General features: G+C 38.8%; 1 protein-coding gene across 1 annotated transcript in view; it reads left to right on the forward strand.

Annotated features, from left to right (window-relative positions):
* CNTNAP2 (contactin associated protein 2) overlaps nucleotides 1–19,774 on the forward strand; it is a 1,934,648-nt gene that overhangs the window by 1,230,434 nt on the left and 684,440 nt on the right. The window contains exon 12 of the mRNA XM_081283562.1: nucleotides 6,037–6,156. Within this exon, the coding sequence (XP_081139688.1) occupies nucleotides 6,037–6,156 (120 nt within the window). The remainder of the gene's footprint in view (nucleotides 1–6,036; nucleotides 6,157–19,774) is intronic.

Raw genomic sequence — 19,774 nt, forward strand, 5'->3', positions numbered from 1 at the left:
CTGAATTCTTTAGGTGAGCTTTCCCTCCTCTTGCAATCAGGAAGACAGTGATGTTCCACCCATAACCTTTATGGATGTGTTCACTTTGACGTGTGATTAATGTTCTGGAAGGGCTAATCCATGTCTGCTTCTAGTGATCATCAGAGCTCAGTTGCTTTTCTCAAAGTGAGCCGAGTTCGAGGTGGAAGAACCCTCCTAGCTCATTGGCATCCACGCAGCTCTGGTTCCCCTTGACCCTGGGCCTCCTGTGACACTGTTCCTTAATGGATGCTTCACTTCCCGGTGCAATCAGGCCTGTTGCACATCTTGGCTCCAAACCCTTTGCTCTCTTCTCTGTGTGGGTGACTGGGCTATTCTGCAGAGGCCTGGGGCCAGAATGGGCCTTCACAGCATCTCTCCCTGCTTGTCCTTGGCTGGCCTGGGTGAGCAGAGGTTGGACGTGTTATTCATTGTTCTGCCGGTGATGAGAACCTTGAAGGCCACATGGAGCTTTAAAGTTCGGAGCAAAAACATAACTTTATTTTTCTTTCTTTCTTCCTTCTTCAACTTAAGTTTTTCTTTTACTAATCATCAACACTGGAGATGTATTAGGTGCTTCATAAAAGTTTTTCTTTAAATAGAGCAAACGTATTATTTTTATATAGTTGTGATAGATAAAACAGTGCCCCTCTCCAGATGTCCATGTTCTAAGCTATGATGCACACATCATAGTTGTACATACATCACCTTACATAGCAAAGGGACACTGTGACTAAGTCAAGGCTTTGACTTTAAAAGATTATACCAGATAACTTATGTGAGCCCAGCATAATCACAGTGCTCCTTGAGAGAGTCAGAGAAAGAGACAGGGCAATGTGAACAGAGAACCAGAGTGAGGCAGGGCAACGGGTATCACACCAGTCAGTGCTGGCTTTGAAGATGGAGGAACACAGCAATGAGCCATAGTGCATGTGCAGCCTCTAGAACCTGCACAGGGCAAGAAGGCTGATTCTTCCCTGGAGTTTGTAGAAGCAGCAAGATGCAGATGACACCTTGAATTTAGCCTAGTGAACTCTACTTTAAACCTAAGAAACAGAACTGTGTCATTATTATTAGCTATACTATTATCTCCAGCACCGTAAGATAGACTCAGTCAGTGTCTGGTGTCTGGTCATTTGTTACAGCAGCCATAGGAAACTCATACAGTAGTACTTTACCATTTTCCATTGTACTCTATATGGTATCACACAGACAAAATTCATATTTTGTAGAAATGAATAAGATACGTAGGATTTGTCACTTTGATTTTTACCTGGTATGAAATTCAATCTGATGTGTTCAGTAGTAATAGTTCTGAAAAAAATGAGACTTATTTATGAATATATAGAATAATATGAGACCTGTTACTTGGGACTTGGAGCTGCAACAGAGAAAAATTACTTTACCAATAAATCAATGGGCTTGATGAGTCTATTTATTTTGCCATCAGCCCCATTGTCTTTCTGTTCCTCAGCAGTCTACTGGCAATACCCTGTTATTGACGATGGGTCGACTCCTTTCTTCAGGAGCTACTGCCTTAGCCCCTGGGCTCTTTCATCTTCTATAGCTCAATGTGCAAAAATTGTGCAACCTGTCTAGGACTCTACTAGAAAGAGAGTTACCTGGCTGAGCCATGCAGGGGAAATACTTTCATTAGCTCCTTCTCAGCATAATCATTTAAATATATCCAGTACTTTTTAGCTTATGAACTCTATGATTTCATTTGATCTTCACAATAACTTGGTGAAGGAGGTATCATGACCTTCATTTTCTGATAGAGAAAACTAGGGTAAGGAATGTTTCCAGGTAGTACATGACAGAAAGAAGATTTGCACTCAAATTTCATTTCTTTGTTGAGATTTTAAAATAAATGCAAGTTTGCTATATCAACAGTTTTTACCATTTTACCTCAGTGTCATGAATCCAAATCCATGTTTTGAAGGCACAATTGAATGGTAAAATAATTTGCACATTTATAAAGTGATGTGGATGTGCAGAAATTCTGAAAAGTTTGTATGAGGAAGCTCATCCAAAATAAGGAGGTGGGGGCTAAAAAAATAATAGAAGGAAGATCAGTGGAGGGGACAAAGGGGATTGAGGGGAAGGGGTGGGGATCGTGTAGGGAGAGGTAATGGAATAAATCTGACACAACTTTCCTCGTACATATATAAATATACCACAGTGAATCTCACCATCATGTACATCTACCAAGACACAAACTGAAAACAAAACAAACAAAAAAAAACTTATAGGTAAATAGCAGAAAGAAAGGTAGATTAGAGGAAAGGGGGGAGTACTGGGGAATAAATTGGAACAAATTATATTCCATGCTTGTATAGTGATGTCAAAATAAATCCTTTTGACATATATAACTGAAAAGAACCAATGAGATATCACCCAAATATTATTGCTCAAAACAAATCAGCGTGACTGTTTTGATGTATTTCCTTCCAAATGTTTTTCTGTGCATTTATACAAGCACATGTTTTTTGGACATTTTTCATTTAGGGTTTTGTGTCTCATCAAGTTTTGATTATTTGAAGAGAAGTGGGATGACTTTCTAACTTTGCTGTAGTTAAAGTTTTACTGTATTGCTTTTCAGTGACCTATTTTTCCTGGGTATTTAAATACGAATTTAAAAATCTACTCACCCTTCTTGAGTATACTATTTTTTTTCTGTATTAGGACCAGGATGCTCAAAATGTGGTCTGAAGACCAACAACACCAACAACACTTGGGAGCCCTTATAACTGCAAATTGTCTACCGAGTCAGGCTCTTCCGGGCAAGGTCAGGAATCCCTGTTTTAATAAGCTCTCCAGATGATTTTAACACATGCAGAAAGTTTGGACTGAAGTACTTGCCTTTCCATGTGGGTGGATGAAGCAAAAGCAAATCTGCCGTAGGTTAAAGACAAACAGAATAATTGTCATCCTTGGAAGAAGAGAAGAGGAGATGCTTGACTAGTGAGATTTCCCACATCCGCTTGCCTCCAGCATCTACTACCCATTCATCTGTTGGGTGAGGGGCTAGCTACAGCCCTGGCTAAAGTCCTGTGTACTCACCTGCAAATGCAATAAGTAGTTAGCTTTGCTTATTATCATTCAATCAAGTTTCCTATGCAAACACTCTGCTTAAGCCAACTAACAATCCTCTTACCAAAATCAGAATAGGATAAAAAATAGGCAAATTTTAAGTTCAGTTCTGATATCCTTCCTAAAAACTCATCTATCTTGTTAGATCAAATGGAGTAGAAAAGAAAGACATTTTACAGACCCTGTCCTCCTGGTGATTCACAGTCTTATTGGGAAATAAAAATTTCAAAGATAAAACTCAATAAACAGTCAAGTTCTAAGTCAACTATATTCAAGTGTCATTGCCGATCCATGAAATAAGCAATGAGTGCTCTGGATTATGCAGAAAGAGGCACATTGACCAGGGAGACTCTGCTTAAGAAGAAGGAATTTGAGTAGGACCTAAATAACAAATATCAGATTGCTAATAATAATAATGCCCCAAATGCTACCTATTAGTTTGCCATGGGTGGGATCCTAGGTTAAGCAACTGATGTGGATTATTTCTCCTGTCCCTCCTAATGCCACTATAGCATACTTATCCTACCTTCTCGTCAGCAAGGCTAAAGGTTCAGTCATTTTAGCAACATTATGTAAGTAGCATGTTGTGGAGTCAGAATTTGGACCTAACTCTGTCTACAGACTGCAGAGCCATGCTTCATACCCCTTTAGCCTTAATTGATGACTCTGAGAAGTTGTATAGACTGAAAAAGAGGCTTGTAGCATGTTGTAGCGAGAGCTAGTCAAGGTCACGCAGCGAATCTGCCCGACCAGGCCACAGGATTGTTATTGGAAGGTCACAGGACCTTAGAAAGACCATCACAAAAATCCTTATATTCATAGATGATGATCTGGTACATCATAAATACTGAAGAAACATTCCACTTTTGAACATAATGAAAGTGATATTTTAAGGCTAGACTAGAATTCAAAAGACACACTTTGGTAGAAGTAGTTGAGTAGAAAAACCAATGAATAGGGCAAATGTTAAGCCAGATGATAAGGAAAAGGGCCAGAGTTGTGGCAGGAGTAAACGAGAGTGATTGATTATTAAATATCAGAAAATAAAGAAGAAAGGTTTTAATGGCAGGTTGCCCATAGGGTATGAGAGGAAGGCTTAGAAGTTGAATTTAACATTCTGGATTATTTTGAAATAGACGAAATTTTTAATTATCCGGAGAGAGGTTGTCAGCAATTAATAAGGCAGTTACTTTATTTGCAGAGGTTGGGGGTTTAGTCATTCCTACTCCCCTTTATTCCCAGTCACTTACTTTTAACTGGGCTTTGAGACCCTTTTGATCTTAAAAACATTTGAGTCAGTCCCATCTGCTTCATCCTTTCTGTGTAGCTTTCTTCAAGTGCTGGTCACCTTTCTGCTGGCCTCTGGCAATACCAACAGGGTGCTCTTTGCCTTGAGTCACTTCCCCTGAATCTATCATTTTGCTCCACAGATGTTTCTTTTTAAAACCAATACCTAATTATGGCATCTTCCTGCTAAAAGTTTAAAAATATTTCCCCCTTGCCTCTTATTGCAATATTTTCTTTGGTGTGGCATTCAAAACTAAAGAAAAAAATATAATTTGTTGTCTAAATTGGACACTTAAGACACTGCACATAGGCCTGTTAATGATTAACACTGGGACAAAAGACGGATTGTCTCTGTTGATATGTCAAGCCACCTTCTCTTCCAGTAGCACTTTGTGCATAAGTAATACCCAAAGGGTTGGTGAGACCACCCTGCTCCAGAGGCCTGGAGATGTGCACAGCTGGACCCGTAGAGCCTGAAACACTGCCCACACATCACAGATGCTCAGTAACTGCGGAAAGGAGGGAGGGTGGGAGGAATGAGGTAATCTAATAGTTCTGGAAATGCCTTAGTCTAGTGCTGTTACAGTGAAACAGAGTGGAGGTCTAAGGGGGTCTGACATCCTTGGAGAGAGGAAGCCACAGAAAGCCCAAGGAGGCAGAAAGGATTTGTAGAAGGCGAAAAAGGGAGGTCTCAGCTCATTCCCCAGATTTCATGATTTAAGATAGAGCAGCTCTCAGGAGGACGATTCGAGGTAGACAAAACAGTGCCACCCCTTGGGGCCAGGGAAATCGTCCTTAGCTTTGTGAGATCTTTCATACTCTCCATAAATGTCCATGTGGAGCTGTTGAGAACGTGTGCGTCTCCAGGGTTCTAGATGGTGTCACTACAGAGAGAAATGTCCTTTCTATACCTAGAAACAGCCTCAGTGAGGAGAGGAAACTGCGTCATGGGCATGGGAACAAAAGGGAAAATGATGGAACAGAACCTGTAATTTAGTTACAAGAATGTCAGCTTTCAACACAAACAAGATGTCATGTCGGTAAAGCCCCTGAAACAAATAAAATGAATCAGGAAAATTCTTTCCTTTTGTCTGAGATAAAGGAAGATTAGAAATCACATAAAATTTGCAAAAATTTTTATATTAACTAAGCAAAAAATTGATGTGTGCGTATGTGTGTGTGAGTGAGTGAGTGAGTGAGAGAGAGAGAGATAGAGGGAGAGAGGGAGGGAGAGGACACTCTCTCTGCTCACTTAGTTGATAGCCCAACAGGGCAGCCAAGATGCATGACCTTTCAAAATAAAGTCCTACATGGTAAAAAGAGCATAGCTATAAATAAGTGTAAATTAAATAATTTTAATGGTCAGGAGCCCCCATAAAACAAACATCACATTTGTTTAGCAGTCTACTGATCATTTTTGTCCTTTCCCCAAATGGAAAGCCACACCAGGAACTTGCCATCTTGTTTGTTAGGTCAGAAATACTCATAAAGGTAAAACCAAGTGATGAATTTCAATTTAGAGGAAGAGAACGCTCTTCTCACCTGGGGCTGCCCCTCCCTGCTGCGTTCAGGTCATTGTCTGGGGAGTCCTGGTCCTTCACTGTTGTTCATGGAGGATATATTCTTTTTTTCTCCTAGCTATCTACGAGCCTTCCTGCGAAGCATACAAACACCTAGGCCAGACGTCAAATTACTACTGGATAGATCCTGATGGCAGTGGACCTCTGGGGCCACTGAAAGTTTACTGCAACATGACAGGTAACTGTGTTATATTTATGCTTTATAAAGCTGGCTCTCCTATATGTCGAGAATTAATAGTTCCATGGGTGGTTTGTGTCTTCAGGGCTGTATTCTTGCCACAATATCTAGTGAGTTAAACATGGCTGGATTTGTTAGGTAAAATGCTGACAGGTATTTCCAAAGGAATGAAGCCTTTGGATGCTGTATTTTTTTTTTTAATCTATCTTTGACTTGAACAATTAATAATTAACATTTAAAAAGTCAGCAAATACAGGAAAGCACCACAAAGTGAAATTGCAAAGTTGAAAGCTCCCAGAAAGAACTGACCCACGAAGCAGCCTGTCTTAGTAAGTATACAAGGGAGATTTAGCATCTCTGCTTAAATATCCTCCCTGCTCATGTTGGTGGAAATTTCCAGACCTCTGCAGACTGCCTTCTCTTCTCCATGATTTCACAACCAACTTTCTGTGTACTGAGATCCCTTTCTGGCAATAGCAAAGATAACCTGAAGCTTTTGTGAAATTTATTCATAGAGAAAACCTAGTTTTTCCTTCAGTTCCATATTAAATTTCAGGGCTATAAAATGAGATTGGGGGTTGTGGTAAACTCCCAGAGCAGTGTGTATGATGTACACATCTCTCAGATATGAGCAAATTTTCCATGAGACATTGGCAACATTTTATCCTCCAAAAATCCAGAAGGGTGTGAGACAGGCACTGTTTACTGGCTCCAGGAGAGGATTAGGATTTAACCAGAATTCCTGAGGCATGTGATGCTACAGGATGCTTCTGATGACTACTGCTATACAGGACTGTTTGGCACACGTCAGGAACCATCAATTCTTTAGGCAGACACCTGGATTTGTATCCTGACTCCATTAGTCTTAGATGTGTGATCTTGAGTACCTTAATTAACCATATTAAGCTTAATTAACCATATTAAACTCAGATATCTCTATCTGTAAAATGAATTAAAAGTAATACCTTCCGGGTACCAAGGCACATGCCTGTAATCCCAGCGGCTCGGGAGACTGAGGCAGGAAAATTGCAAGTTTAAAGCCAGCCTCAGCAACTTAGTGAGGCACTGAGTAACTCAATGAGATGCTGTCTCTAAATAAAATATTAAAAAGGGCTGGGGATGTGGCTCAGTGGTTAAGTGTTCCTGAGTTCAATCCCCATTACTAATAATATTAATAATAATAATAATATTAACAACAACAACCACCACCACTACCTTATAGCATTATTATATGAGCAAAATAAAATAGGATACAGATGATTCCTAACACATTGTCTAATACATAGTAAACAGTATCTGGTTATAAGGTACTATTATTATTTTCAAAGGTGTCAAGAGTTAAATAATTGACCACATCATCCTAGTAAAATTCAAATTGAGATCTGTTTGAGGTTAATAATTTAAATCAGACTATACTTCAGAATCATTTATTAAATTTGTTTTTTTTTTCTTTTTATACAAATTTCTTGGGTTCATCCAGGGATACTTTGGTTCTGTAGGACTCCAGTGGAAATGGGATTGTGCAAATAGAATTTAAAATTCTCAGCAGGACTGGAGACAGGCTGTAGGCCCTAGTGGAGAAGTTTACAGCAATATCAGGAAGCTAGGTGTGGTACTCAGATTTTTGTTGCTGTGACAAATACCTGATAAAAACAACTTGGAGGAGGCGAGGTTTATTTTGGCTCACAGTTTCAGAGGTTCTGGTCCATGGTCTATTAGCTGGGGCTATGGCTTTGGGTCTGAAGTGAGGCAGAACCTCATTACATAAGGGTGTGTCAGAGGTCAGCGATTCTGTTCCCTGCAGCCAGGGAACAAAGAAAGAGGAAGGGGTTTAGGGATAAGAAATACCCATCCAGAGCCTGTTCCCAGTGACCTACTTTCTCCAACTCTTTCCCACCACTTACAGTTGCTAGCACCTCCCAGGGGTCCATTCAGCCCTCAATGGATTAGCCCACTGATGAGATCAGAGCCCTCGAGATCCACTCTTCCCAAAACCCTGCCTCGGATCACTGCAGCACTTGGGGCCAAGACTTTAGCACGTGAGATTTTGGGGTTCATTCCAGATCCAAACTGTCATACCAGGCCTGATGCAGAAGGAGAGGGACAGCGACAGGAGCTTGTGCCCAGAGTGGAAGTCACATGGAGAACAGGAAAATGGGAGCAGGCACCCCAAAAACTTCCTTTAATGCCACTGGGTTATCTTTGCCATCCTTCTCCATTCTTATCTACACTTTGAAAATTTGGTGTTACAATTTTCAATAGTGTATGCTATCTTACATTTCCATTATTTGCCTTTTTCCACTGTATGTTTTTTCTAACATTTTAGCTTATTCATTCTGTTTTCTTCAGGAGTTGACAAATATCCTTTCACTAACAACCTGGAGCTTTCATATATAAAGCTTCACTTACTTCTTGTTGCCCAATGATCAATAATAATATTAATAAAGCTAGATCTTGCCACTGTCCTTGGAACGTAACTGAATACCCCTAAACCAAAAATAATGTTTCCTTACTATTCTCTCCTCTAATTCATGTCCTCTATAAATTTCTGCATTCATATTTAATTTTTTAAAATTTAAGTAAGCATATGTGCTCCAGCGCGTGAAGTTTAAAGTCCAAATAAAGAACACTTCTTGCGTTCGTTCTAGCTCCAGTTTTGTAGTTTTATCAAAAAGCCATTAAATTTGTTTACATAATTTGTGCTTTATAAAGCCCTGGGATTTAGCTGATCAAACTCTATTATCCTCTATAATGGTAAAAGCTGTTCATGTCTTTTTAATCTAATATTTATAGAGAGCTTGTTACTCAAGTTCCTAAGTACTTGCACTCAGTAATATTTTTATTATTATTATGCCTCCCACAAGTTTCAGTGGTGCAGTGTGGGCGGGGAGGGGGGGGAATGAGTCACCGGGATGGTACTTGGGCTGTAGCAGAAAGCACTGTAAACCTATCTACCACCCAAGTGCTTCCTTCCCTATAATGTTCATTTTCTTAGCAACTTTGTAATAACAGCTTCATTATCTCATAGTTCCTGTGGATCAGGAGCCTGGCACAAGCAAGTTGTGTTGCTGTTCACATTTGACCAGGACTGTACAATTAGGAATTTAATTGGTTTCCTATATGGATCCCAAAGGAGAATTAGAAAAACAAAGCCATAATGTTGACAATGCTTGTGTCAAGGGCACACACAAAATGAAAGACTGGTCTACTTTGGGGAGAGCTTTCCTTTCTCTGAGTTGAAGCTTTCACCCAGTAACTGGATTTCATCTTTATCCATTTCTCCTTTATGGACCATCACTGCAGGGTAACCTATGCTCCAGACACAGTCGGAACAGCAAGGAGGATAATACAACATTCTGCAGCTAGAATATTTGTCTTCTAGCCACCCACGATAGTCAGGTGTCCAAGCACCCTTGAAGAATCTTGACTGTGGACCCTGCTCCAGAATTCACCTGGTTAGGTCATGCCTACCCAGATTATCACACATTTGATTAACTCAAAATTGACTGATGACAGACCTTGCTTACATCTGAGGCCTCTCTTCACCTTTGGCATAAAAAATAGCTTCATTCCATGAGTGACTCTCCTCCTTATGCAAGGCCCTACCCCCATTTGCTGGTCCCGCCCATATTCAGTAAGCAGGACTCATCTACCTGGTGACAGCAATCTCAAAGGCCTCCTGAGAATTCTGCCTATCACACCTGCCTGTGTTCCTCTGTATTAAACTCATAATTCCAGCAATCTTCACTCTTAGGTGTCAGGAACATGTCATGGTTAGTGTGTAAAATATCAAGCTTGACTATGAGTCATATAGTTTTAACTTATTATGATAAAATAAATTTTGATAATAAAGATAAGAAAAATAAACATTGTTTACCAGCTAGAAATGAGAATTACTGACAAGTTAAGAAATGTGAGCTAAAGATTTTTAAAAATTTTGTACTAAGAACTAAGTATATTATTGAGGGCAAACTAAATGCCAGGCATATCACACAGACTGTCTTATCCGATAACTCACAACAACATCCTAATGTAGGTAATGTGACTATTATTCCCATTATTTGGATAATTAAAGTAAAGCTCAGAGAAATTAAGTTCCAGGTCACACATAGTGTAAACTGTGAGGCTTGACTTCTCAGCCAGGCCTGTGTGATTCAGAGCCTGTGTGTGTGTGTGTGTCTGCAAGCTCACATATATGTGTATGGCCAGCATTCTTTAGTTGAGATTCTGTAGTATGATTTTTACATCATTTCTGAAATAAGCATTTCTTATTTTCATCTCCTCATTATCATCAAAACTTCCCTACATGGCTCTAACTCATTATCTGTGGTTTGAACAGCATTTTTGCTATAAACTATTTACTTCTTAATTGTCCAACTAATGCCTTGGGGCTTTTAATCAGAAAACACATTTCAAATGAAGTCAGTATATAAACCATTAGGTAATTGTTATTAGTTTTAATTCATAATTCAATTAGAAGTATTTTCTCTAGTGCAATTTTCTGAGTTCTTTATAAGATAACTAGTATATTCCTTATGTACCTGGACTCATCATCCCTTAAGGTGTGAACCCAACTTTTAGAATAATTTAAATTCCATCCCTGACACCTAGTTAATTTTTCAACGTAAAGTGCTGAACACAATCTAACAAAATCTGGTTTGAGAACTTAATAGGATGGAATGGAATTGTGTTGGGTATCTTCTGTGATGTGATGTGGTGATAGTGCCTTATTCTTCCCCCTTTTTAAAGACACCAACTAGAAATGAGGACACAGAGCTCCTTCCTTCTGTATCGGAGATTGTTCACATACAATGGGGCCCCACTGAGCTTCGGACCCCTCCCATTCCTGTGAGTCATGAGCTGTTTCTCTGATGTGTGTGGCCTGAAGTCCGACCTTCCCAACACTGGTTCCTTGCATTTCGTTCCCTCCACCCATTTCTATTCTTTCTCATCAAAGGCATTTCTCTGCCTTTTCTGTCTCCTAACCCACTTTACCTCCTCTATAGTTAACCTGAGCGTAGGTTCTCTCTCTCTCTGTGTCTTCCTCCAGCCACATCCTCTCCTCTTTGTCGCCCTCTCCGGCGCCGTCTTTGTTATAAACCTTTGTAATCACTCAGCAACTCCTGCTCCACAAGCTCAGCTATTTCAGTTCCTCACAATCAGTATAAATCTTTGAATTCAATTCTGTTCATACAGCTTCAATTGAAAATCTAGGAACCAACTCACTGATCAAACACTGGCCGTAAAGGGCTCTTTTCCGTGACTGATTACCCACTCACTGAAGACTGTCTTTTGGATTCACACTTCCTCTGTAGATGGCTCCTACCTGCCAGGCTCCCCTTGAAATCGCTTCTTCATTGTGTGTCAGTCATAGCGATAGGTTAATACTACAAAAGTTCTCAAATGCTTTTCAAACTTGAAATGAAGGAAAGGAGAGGGAAATTATAGGAGGCCAGGTGAAGCCCACACCCCAGGCCAGGAAGGGGTGCAGGACACCATGTAAAATCAAGGTGGCTTTCCTTCCATTGCAGGTAACCCAGAGTCACTTCTGGAGACTCCAAAATGGTACCCAGATGCAATGTGCCCACCTTCAGATATTTTCATACAACCTGCCAAGACATAATTTAATACATTGCCTTTTGGGGTGCAATTTCTCTGTTGGAAACCTGAGAATGGCTTCCCATTTTGTATGACTGGAGACTGTTGTTCAGTTTCCTCTGATGTGTGGAATCTGAAACTCGTCCAGTCCACGATAATCAACTGTTCAGACAGGATGAATTAAGGGGAAATAAAAAAAACTTGGGAAATCCAATTAAGATAGTTCATTACTTTGTGATCAAAAACAAAAGCCACAGGAATAACCCCATTCATTTTCACCTGCAGTGCCTCTCTTCTGACTAGACTTAAAGGCCACAGTGTTGTGTTTCTGTCTCGAGGTGTTTTAGTTTTGGGGTAGCCTTTCATTCCTTCTTAATACATCAGTTCCTGTCATAGAGTCTCCTGAAGATTTTATGGAGAGAATCATATGGCAGCTATTTTCTCTTCTTTATCTTGTATCTTTGTCTAATGACCATAACCAAAAAAAGTTAAATAATGAATTTCACTCTTATTGTATGTCACCTACTCTAGCAAATACTTGAAGTCATATTTCCTGGAACTGGCATAAACTAGAAACCTTAAAGCTCATTATATAAATAATTGTTGCATAAGAGTAAATGACTCATTAATAAATGTCTTTGGAAAAGAATATGCCTTTGGATGAAGTTGTCAAAAAAAAAACCTTATTGCATTTATATACAGATGACTTCATTAGGACTGACCTCTCTTCACATAATTATTAATCGCAAACCTAGTTTTACTCACATTTTTGAACAAACACAATTCTGCATTGAAAGGTGAGACTAAGTAAGAATTCACTGGATCTTTCTTGTCATCTGTAACATTATTACTTGCTTTTTGCCTTTCTGGGCCTCTCTTTTATTCTACCTTCCCTGGATCTGTAGTTACCTTCTCTGACTCTAAACTCATGTGGTGTTAACTCTAGGTTTGGGGATTAAGATTGATTTTTTTTTGCAGGGAATGGGGTAGCAGCAATTGAACTCAGGAGCACTCGACCACTGAGCCACATCCCTAGCTCTATTTTGTATTTATTCAGAGACAGGATCTCACTGAGTTGCTTGTCAACTCTCCATTGCTGAGGCTGGCTTTGAACTCGTGATCCTCCTGCCTCAGCCTCTAGAGCTGCTGGGATTATAGGCATGCATTTCCACGCCCTGCCTGAGATTGATATTGACAGGTGAAATGCATCCCCTGGCTGCTGGGTGTGGTTGGTCAATGCTCCATCACCACAAGCCGAGCCCAGCATAGAGTCTGATATGTTCTGTTCTCAGGTTTTAGAAGACTGTGCAGCAGTAGTGGGCCATTTGGCTAATGGGTCACTTGCTCCAACCTGAACCGTTTGCTCCCTGTGTCTGGGACAGGCCACCATCATGGGGTTTCCCTCATATGTCCCTGGTGACTCACCTAAGCACTTCCTACCACCCTATGTTGGAACACATGCTCCCTACCCCCAAGCCTTCCTCATGGGGATCTGACTCCCTGTTGGGCATGGACATCCTCTGGCATCCAATGTGTCCATTTCCCTCCATTTGCTGGGTGCTTACTTTCACACAGGTGATTCAGGTCTGTACATTTCTTTTTATTTATTCATTATTTTTTTCTCTTATGACTTCTAGGTCCTCTCTTTCTGAAACAACTTTCTATTGTGCAGAGAGCTACTTTTTATTTTCCTTTTTAATAGCATGCTACTGTTGCTTTAGGCATACAAATTGTTTCTCATATCCTTGGGACAGAGCATCTTTTCTTCTTTCTCCTTTAGTTTCTTTATTCTGTTCATTTTCTGTTTTCTGATCTTCACAGCTTTCATAGGATTGCTGGTTGTTGTTAGCTATATGTTTATTATTAAGCATGGAGGGTTTGTTGACTTCCCTCTAGGTTGGAGTGAGTGTATAGTCCGGTGTGTCCAACAGTCTCTTTTTACTCCAATTGCTCTGATATAATAATTAAAAGCTCTCCATCTTATTATCAGCCGTGTGTCTGAGTAATAAATGATTTAATAACATTCCTGCAGACAGAACTGCGTGGCAGAGATTTTAGACTCTTTCTCGCCTGTAGATTCCTGATCTTTCTGCCAACAATCTTGGAACCATTTTAACAAAGAGGTCTGGGATTGTGAGCTTTGGGCCTTTGGTGTAAGCATGGACAATCCCCATTTTCTGTATGGTTTGCATGTCCCTTACTCTGCCTTGGAGCTTTAGAGAATAAACCTCCACTCACCCTCCAAAGTGAGAGAGGCAGCACCTCTTAGCCACAGGTCCCGGGAGGTAGGATCTCCAGGTGAACTCTCTGTCAAACATCCATAACCCAGTTTTTACTTAATTCATTCTTCAAAGTTTTCAAGATTCGGTGGGGGTAAGTGGGAATCTCATCTTTTCAGTTTTCAGGTTATGATTCAGTATCCTTAGATCTACTAAGTCAGTTGGCATGTATCCATTTGCTCTCTGTCCTTCAAAATTGTATTTCTACAGCTGATTCATATTTTCCTAGTCCTTGAGGGAAATGGGGTATAGATGTCGATATAGATATAGATACATACATGTTTACAGGAGTATGTATGTGTATGTGTACATAAATCTACACATAGGTATATGTGTGTGTACATGTGTAAAATATCCACATATATTCTAGTTTTAGTGGTTTTTTTTAGAATGGATAATAGTCCAATGCTATTGTTTTACTCACTATCATAACACTAAAACCCCTCATCTACTTTTAATTCTGTAATTTAATATCATAGAACCAATAACCTTTTATAACATGTTACTTTAAAATTCACTAAACTCTCTAAATTTCACAACTAGTTAACAAGTTTCCTTTTGGCTAGAGAATGTCACAATTCCTAAAGGATTTGCTATTGGCTCTCTATAAGAGGGGTTATGATAGCTGTTTTAATCTTTAGTGTTTGAGCAATGGGCTCAGAAGTTGTCTGTGCACCTTTTCTATAAGCTAGCAAAATAACCCTCTGTCTTTTTGGTGCTCCACCTGTTCCTTGTGTGGCTGCTTCTTTTACAGCAAATATGAAACCATGCTAAAAATAGCATCATTATGAAAAGATAAAGCTAATGTTTCTTTCATCCTTTCTGTGCCCACGGATGGGCAGGCCCCTCACTTGCTGAGAATCTTCTTAGGTGCTCTGAGTGTGTCCTCACACCGTCTGTCTGCATGGTAAATTTTTGTTGTTATCAGTGGTTACAATCTTATTTGATTATTTTTGGTTGATTCTGGAAAGTAAAGGGAGACAATAGCTTACGTTCTTGAAAGAAGAGATTATAAATAAGCTGGATTTGCAGGAGATTTGTTGTTAAAAAAAAAAAAGAAAAGGAAAAGGAAAAAAAACCTTGTATTTTCTTTCTCCTATTTCAATCCTTGGGCAGAAACAATATGAAACATTTAGAGGGACCATCAGGTCCCACTGAGCATCTGACTCCCCTCTTCAGATGTCATTCAAAGGGATGTTCAGTGCTGGTTCAATTTGCCTTCAGCTCTGCAATCCTGGCCTTATTCACACTGATTTCTCTCCCTTTAATGATGGAGTAAATAAAGGAAAGTAGACAACCGTGTTCAAAAGCAGCTCAACATGCTAAGACTTTCTCCTCCAGTATTCCTGTATCAATAAACAGCAAGTTTATTGAAAATATTCCTAGTGATGATATTCTACTTTAAAAAGGATATTAATTTTCTGTGTCATAATGGGAAATATTTAATGTGTAAATTATTCCTGAAGTATAAACATCATGACAGTTTATTATAGACTTACCAAATTCAAATTTCCCTCAACAAAGTGATAAAAGAACATATTCTTTTAGACACTTTAAAATAGTATATATCACAAAACTAAAGGATTGTTTTCAAAACAAATGTAACTCTTGAAACCATTTGCATTTCTCATCTTAGAAAACTCATGAAGTTTGGACCTTTGCATCAAAATCAACCATAGTTTCTCAGAATATCACTGACATCATTTAGTAACATTGAACATCTTTAATAAATATGCATGTTAAAAGTAATTCTGAAATATTCTTGCCAGTCAGTTTCTTTTAACATAATCTAAGTTGCCACTTGGATTTCCCACTTTATTTTTTTTTTTATTTTGGAGGATACCGGGGATTGAACTCAGGGACACTAAACCACTGAGCCACATCCCATCTCCATTTCACATTTTATTTAGAAATAGTGTCTCAATGAGTTGCTTAGTGCCTTGATGTTGCCAAGGCTGGCTTAGAACTTATGATCCTCCTGCCTCAGCTTCCCAAGCTTCTGGGAGTACAGGCATGCACCACCACACCCAGACTAGTCACTATAAATCCTTGATGGACATAATTCTCCATTACTTCCTAATTCTTTTATTCATCATATTTCTTAATATTTTTAGTTCCATGAACTTTATGGTTTGATTAATAGTAAATTTGATGGCAGGTACTAAATGAGCTTCTATTAGATATCAGAGTGTGAATCATTTCCTACATTTACAAAACACCTATGTCTATCATTCTATGTTCTATATTGGGTACAATTTTTAGAATTTTAATGTTTGCTTAAGTTTATATTGTTTATTCATTTATCCAATATTTTGAGTGCATATGATTGATGTACAGGAATACAGTGACAAAGATATTACGTGTAGCATCTGATTATGTGGAGCTTATACTGTTATGTATAAAATTGTTTCAAATAATTTAGCATAGTGTAATAACAGTGGAAAAGGCATTACTGTCAAACATTGAAATATTGAAAGCAGGAAAGCTATAGTTACTAATGTTCTATTTTAACCAATTGCTCATAGACAATTCATTCTTTCAAGTCAGCAATTTCCAAACTTTAGTGATTTGTACACCATCTTCCCAATTTAGGCATTCAAATCTCCTATTTGATAATTTAATAATTAGTTTCCTTAAATTAATTTAGTTTAAGAAACCTATTTTTATGTTATCCTAAGAAAAATATTCATAAAATCTTGTGTTTAATACACTGGATGTTCTTTCCTTATGTAATGTTAAAACATCATATCAGGGCTGGGGTTGTTACTCGGTGGTAGAGCACTTCCTAGCACGTGTAAGTTACTGGCTTCGATTCTCAGCACCAAGCAAAAATAAATAAAGATATTGTGTTCATCTAAAATATTTTTTTAAAAAAATCAAACAATGTAGCATAGTCTGTATGATATGGAATGATGTTTCTCAAAGCATGTTACTCAGTAGTATACACACTTTCACAAATTCATGCTTAACCAAGCCCTCCTTCCCAATTTAATGTTTTTTTTATACTCAACTTATATGAACTTAGACCAAAAAATTGTCACTAGTACAATTCATACATTTTCAAAATCAAGTACCTTATCTAAATTCAAGGAAGGCTCCGGCAGGAGAGCTTCATTTTAAAGGACAAATGCAGTTTGGTAGTAAATTATTAAACTGGATTCTAATCAGTTCTTTGCTAAGTTTATTCATATTGACCCAAGTGTCCTTCATTCCACACATCTGTCCTTCAGGGATCTTCTTTGCTATCCTTCCAGCTATAACTCTGACTTAATATTTAATGATCAATTACTATGTCCTGTATATTTTCTCTAGAGAACATAAGTTGTCCCAAGACACTCTACAATGACCCCTAATCAACCCTACAAGTTCTCGACACAGCACTTCCCTCCTCAGCCCTTCCTTCTGTCTTACCACTTTCTAAACCTACAGTCCTACATACCAGGTAATGGTTACTAACAGAGTTTTGAGATAAAGAGAATATTAATTACTTAGCCATACTCCATTTTACAGATGAAAAAATTGAAGCTCATGTTTTGACAGTCTCAACTAAATGCTGAATTATATTTAAATTGCATTGGTCACAGCCATAGAATTAACCCCCATAAGAATAGTTCAAACATCTCCTAAAATCATGTTGTGTGTCTATTTCAATCAGACTACAAAATGATTTTGATTATGTTATTGTTTACTTATTTGTCTAATATCTTTTTCATGACCTACATGTTTACCAGATAAGCAACAATAACCATGACAAAGTGCTACTGTTGGTTTAGCCAACACTGTGTGCTGGACATTGAGAAAATCTTCTCATGAAGGCAGTGCCTACTCCCCTTTATGAGTAAGGCAACCAAGTCATAAGTCAATAACTAGACTAAACTAAAACATTAAGTGGGAGAGGGGAGACCAAGTTGGTGTCATGCTGGAGGCCACTGTTCATGGCTTCATCAGATTGCCATGTCATTCCCTAGACTATGCTGGAGGGGGCGTGGCTGTGGAAGTGTATAAGACATAGGCCATATCTTCAATTGACCTTCAGACTAGGTCAAAAAACCAGAGTGCACTAGCCACAGTGCTGCACACCTGGAATCCCAGCAATTCAGGAGACTGAGGCAAGAGGATGGCAAGTTCCAGCCATCTTGGCAACTTAGCAAGAACCTGTCTCAAAAGGACCAGAGGTATAGATCCTTGGTAGAGCACCCCTGGATTCAATCCCTAATACCATAAAAATAAACAATTAAGAAACCACAAGACAAATAAAAGTTTTTATTCACCAGATTTATATCCCAATTTACTGATTTAGATATTGAAATTGAGCTGCTTTCTTAAGAGAAAGATTCCTGATCACTGGTAGACATGGGAGCTATGCCATAGGCAGTTGCCGTCAAGACATTCCTCCGTGCTGCTGCTACAGCGGAGATGCTGGAACAAGTATACAGCAGAACATAGGAGCCTGAGGTTGCATTCCCTTTAGGAAATAGGTCCCCACACATGTCAATCAAGAGAAAAGCCCATAATAGTAGCTTCCAGTGATTCCCCTGACACAAGTGTCATGATGCGTCATCAAGTGTCCTTCTTGCAAGAATCTGATGAGCAGTCATGTGTTCCACCTTGGCAGCAATCCCTCAGTAACAACACCTGCTCCACTCAGGCATCAGAATAAACAAACCAAAACATTTCTCCTATTGTGAATGCAACAAAACCATGCACTAGAAGAAGCAGAGAGCTTACACATGGGAAGAGCTCATTAAGTAAGTGCTGCTGATGGATTACAGGAAACATAAAGTGAAACATTATTTAGATATATAAATAGTATGAATTATGGAAGTTGACTATGTAATTTTTCTCCATGTGATATAAGAATGAGCAAAGACATATTAGAAGAAAAAGGAGGATACAAAGAAGTTTTAGTTTATTAAAAACTTAGAAGTTTATTGAAATTCTTTGCCTAGACTTGGTATATTTCCAGAATTTTTGTAATAGCTTCAAGTCCCAAACAAGTGATGTCTATAATTGACAGCCAGCTCTAATAATGAGACTTGCGGGACTGTAAATTAGCTTTGTAGCCTCAATTCTTCATCCTGAGCAGGTTTGCACTGGCACTTGTAGATTGTATGTTCTCATTGCAGGTGACATTGAGAGATTGCATTAAGTCGCTTATCGATCATACTATACGGGTTCACTTTACTAAAATGTAATCTCTGTTTCAACAAGTCTAAATCTGACAAAGTATGCCATTTCCATACCGGATATCCTCAGAAAAATGTTATAAGCCCTAAACTCTGGCCTTTCCAATCGAATCCATAAGGATTAAATCCAATGATACATATGAAAACATTTTCTATATGTTTGTGTGTAAATATGAAGCTACAGTACTTCGTAAAACAAAAAGCAAGTGTTGTTGAGCACCTGCTATCTACAAAACATTCTGGGGAGTATTTCATCGAAGGAAACAATTTCCTCCAAGATTTAGCAGGAAAGGAATTCTCTTTGGCAATAATGCTTTATGTGTGCTAATCATCCATCAGAAAAAAGAAACGGTAGTGCGTGATGTCTGATTTCTAGCCACCCTACTCCAGTATGTCAGCTTGTGTTCATGTTTCCTTATAGCATATGAATCAACCCAGTCCCATTATTTCTAAAATGATCCTTTCATACCCTGTCTTTCCCACATCCACTAAAACTACAATAGCCAGAACTACTAAGATTAACTAGAACTCTCTATTCAAGGTGATTTGGGCACC

This window comes from Spermophilus citellus (genome assembly GCF_964194105.1).
Source record: "Spermophilus citellus genome assembly, chromosome: 3".
NCBI classification, from domain to species: Eukaryota; Metazoa; Chordata; class Mammalia; order Rodentia; family Sciuridae; genus Spermophilus; species Spermophilus citellus.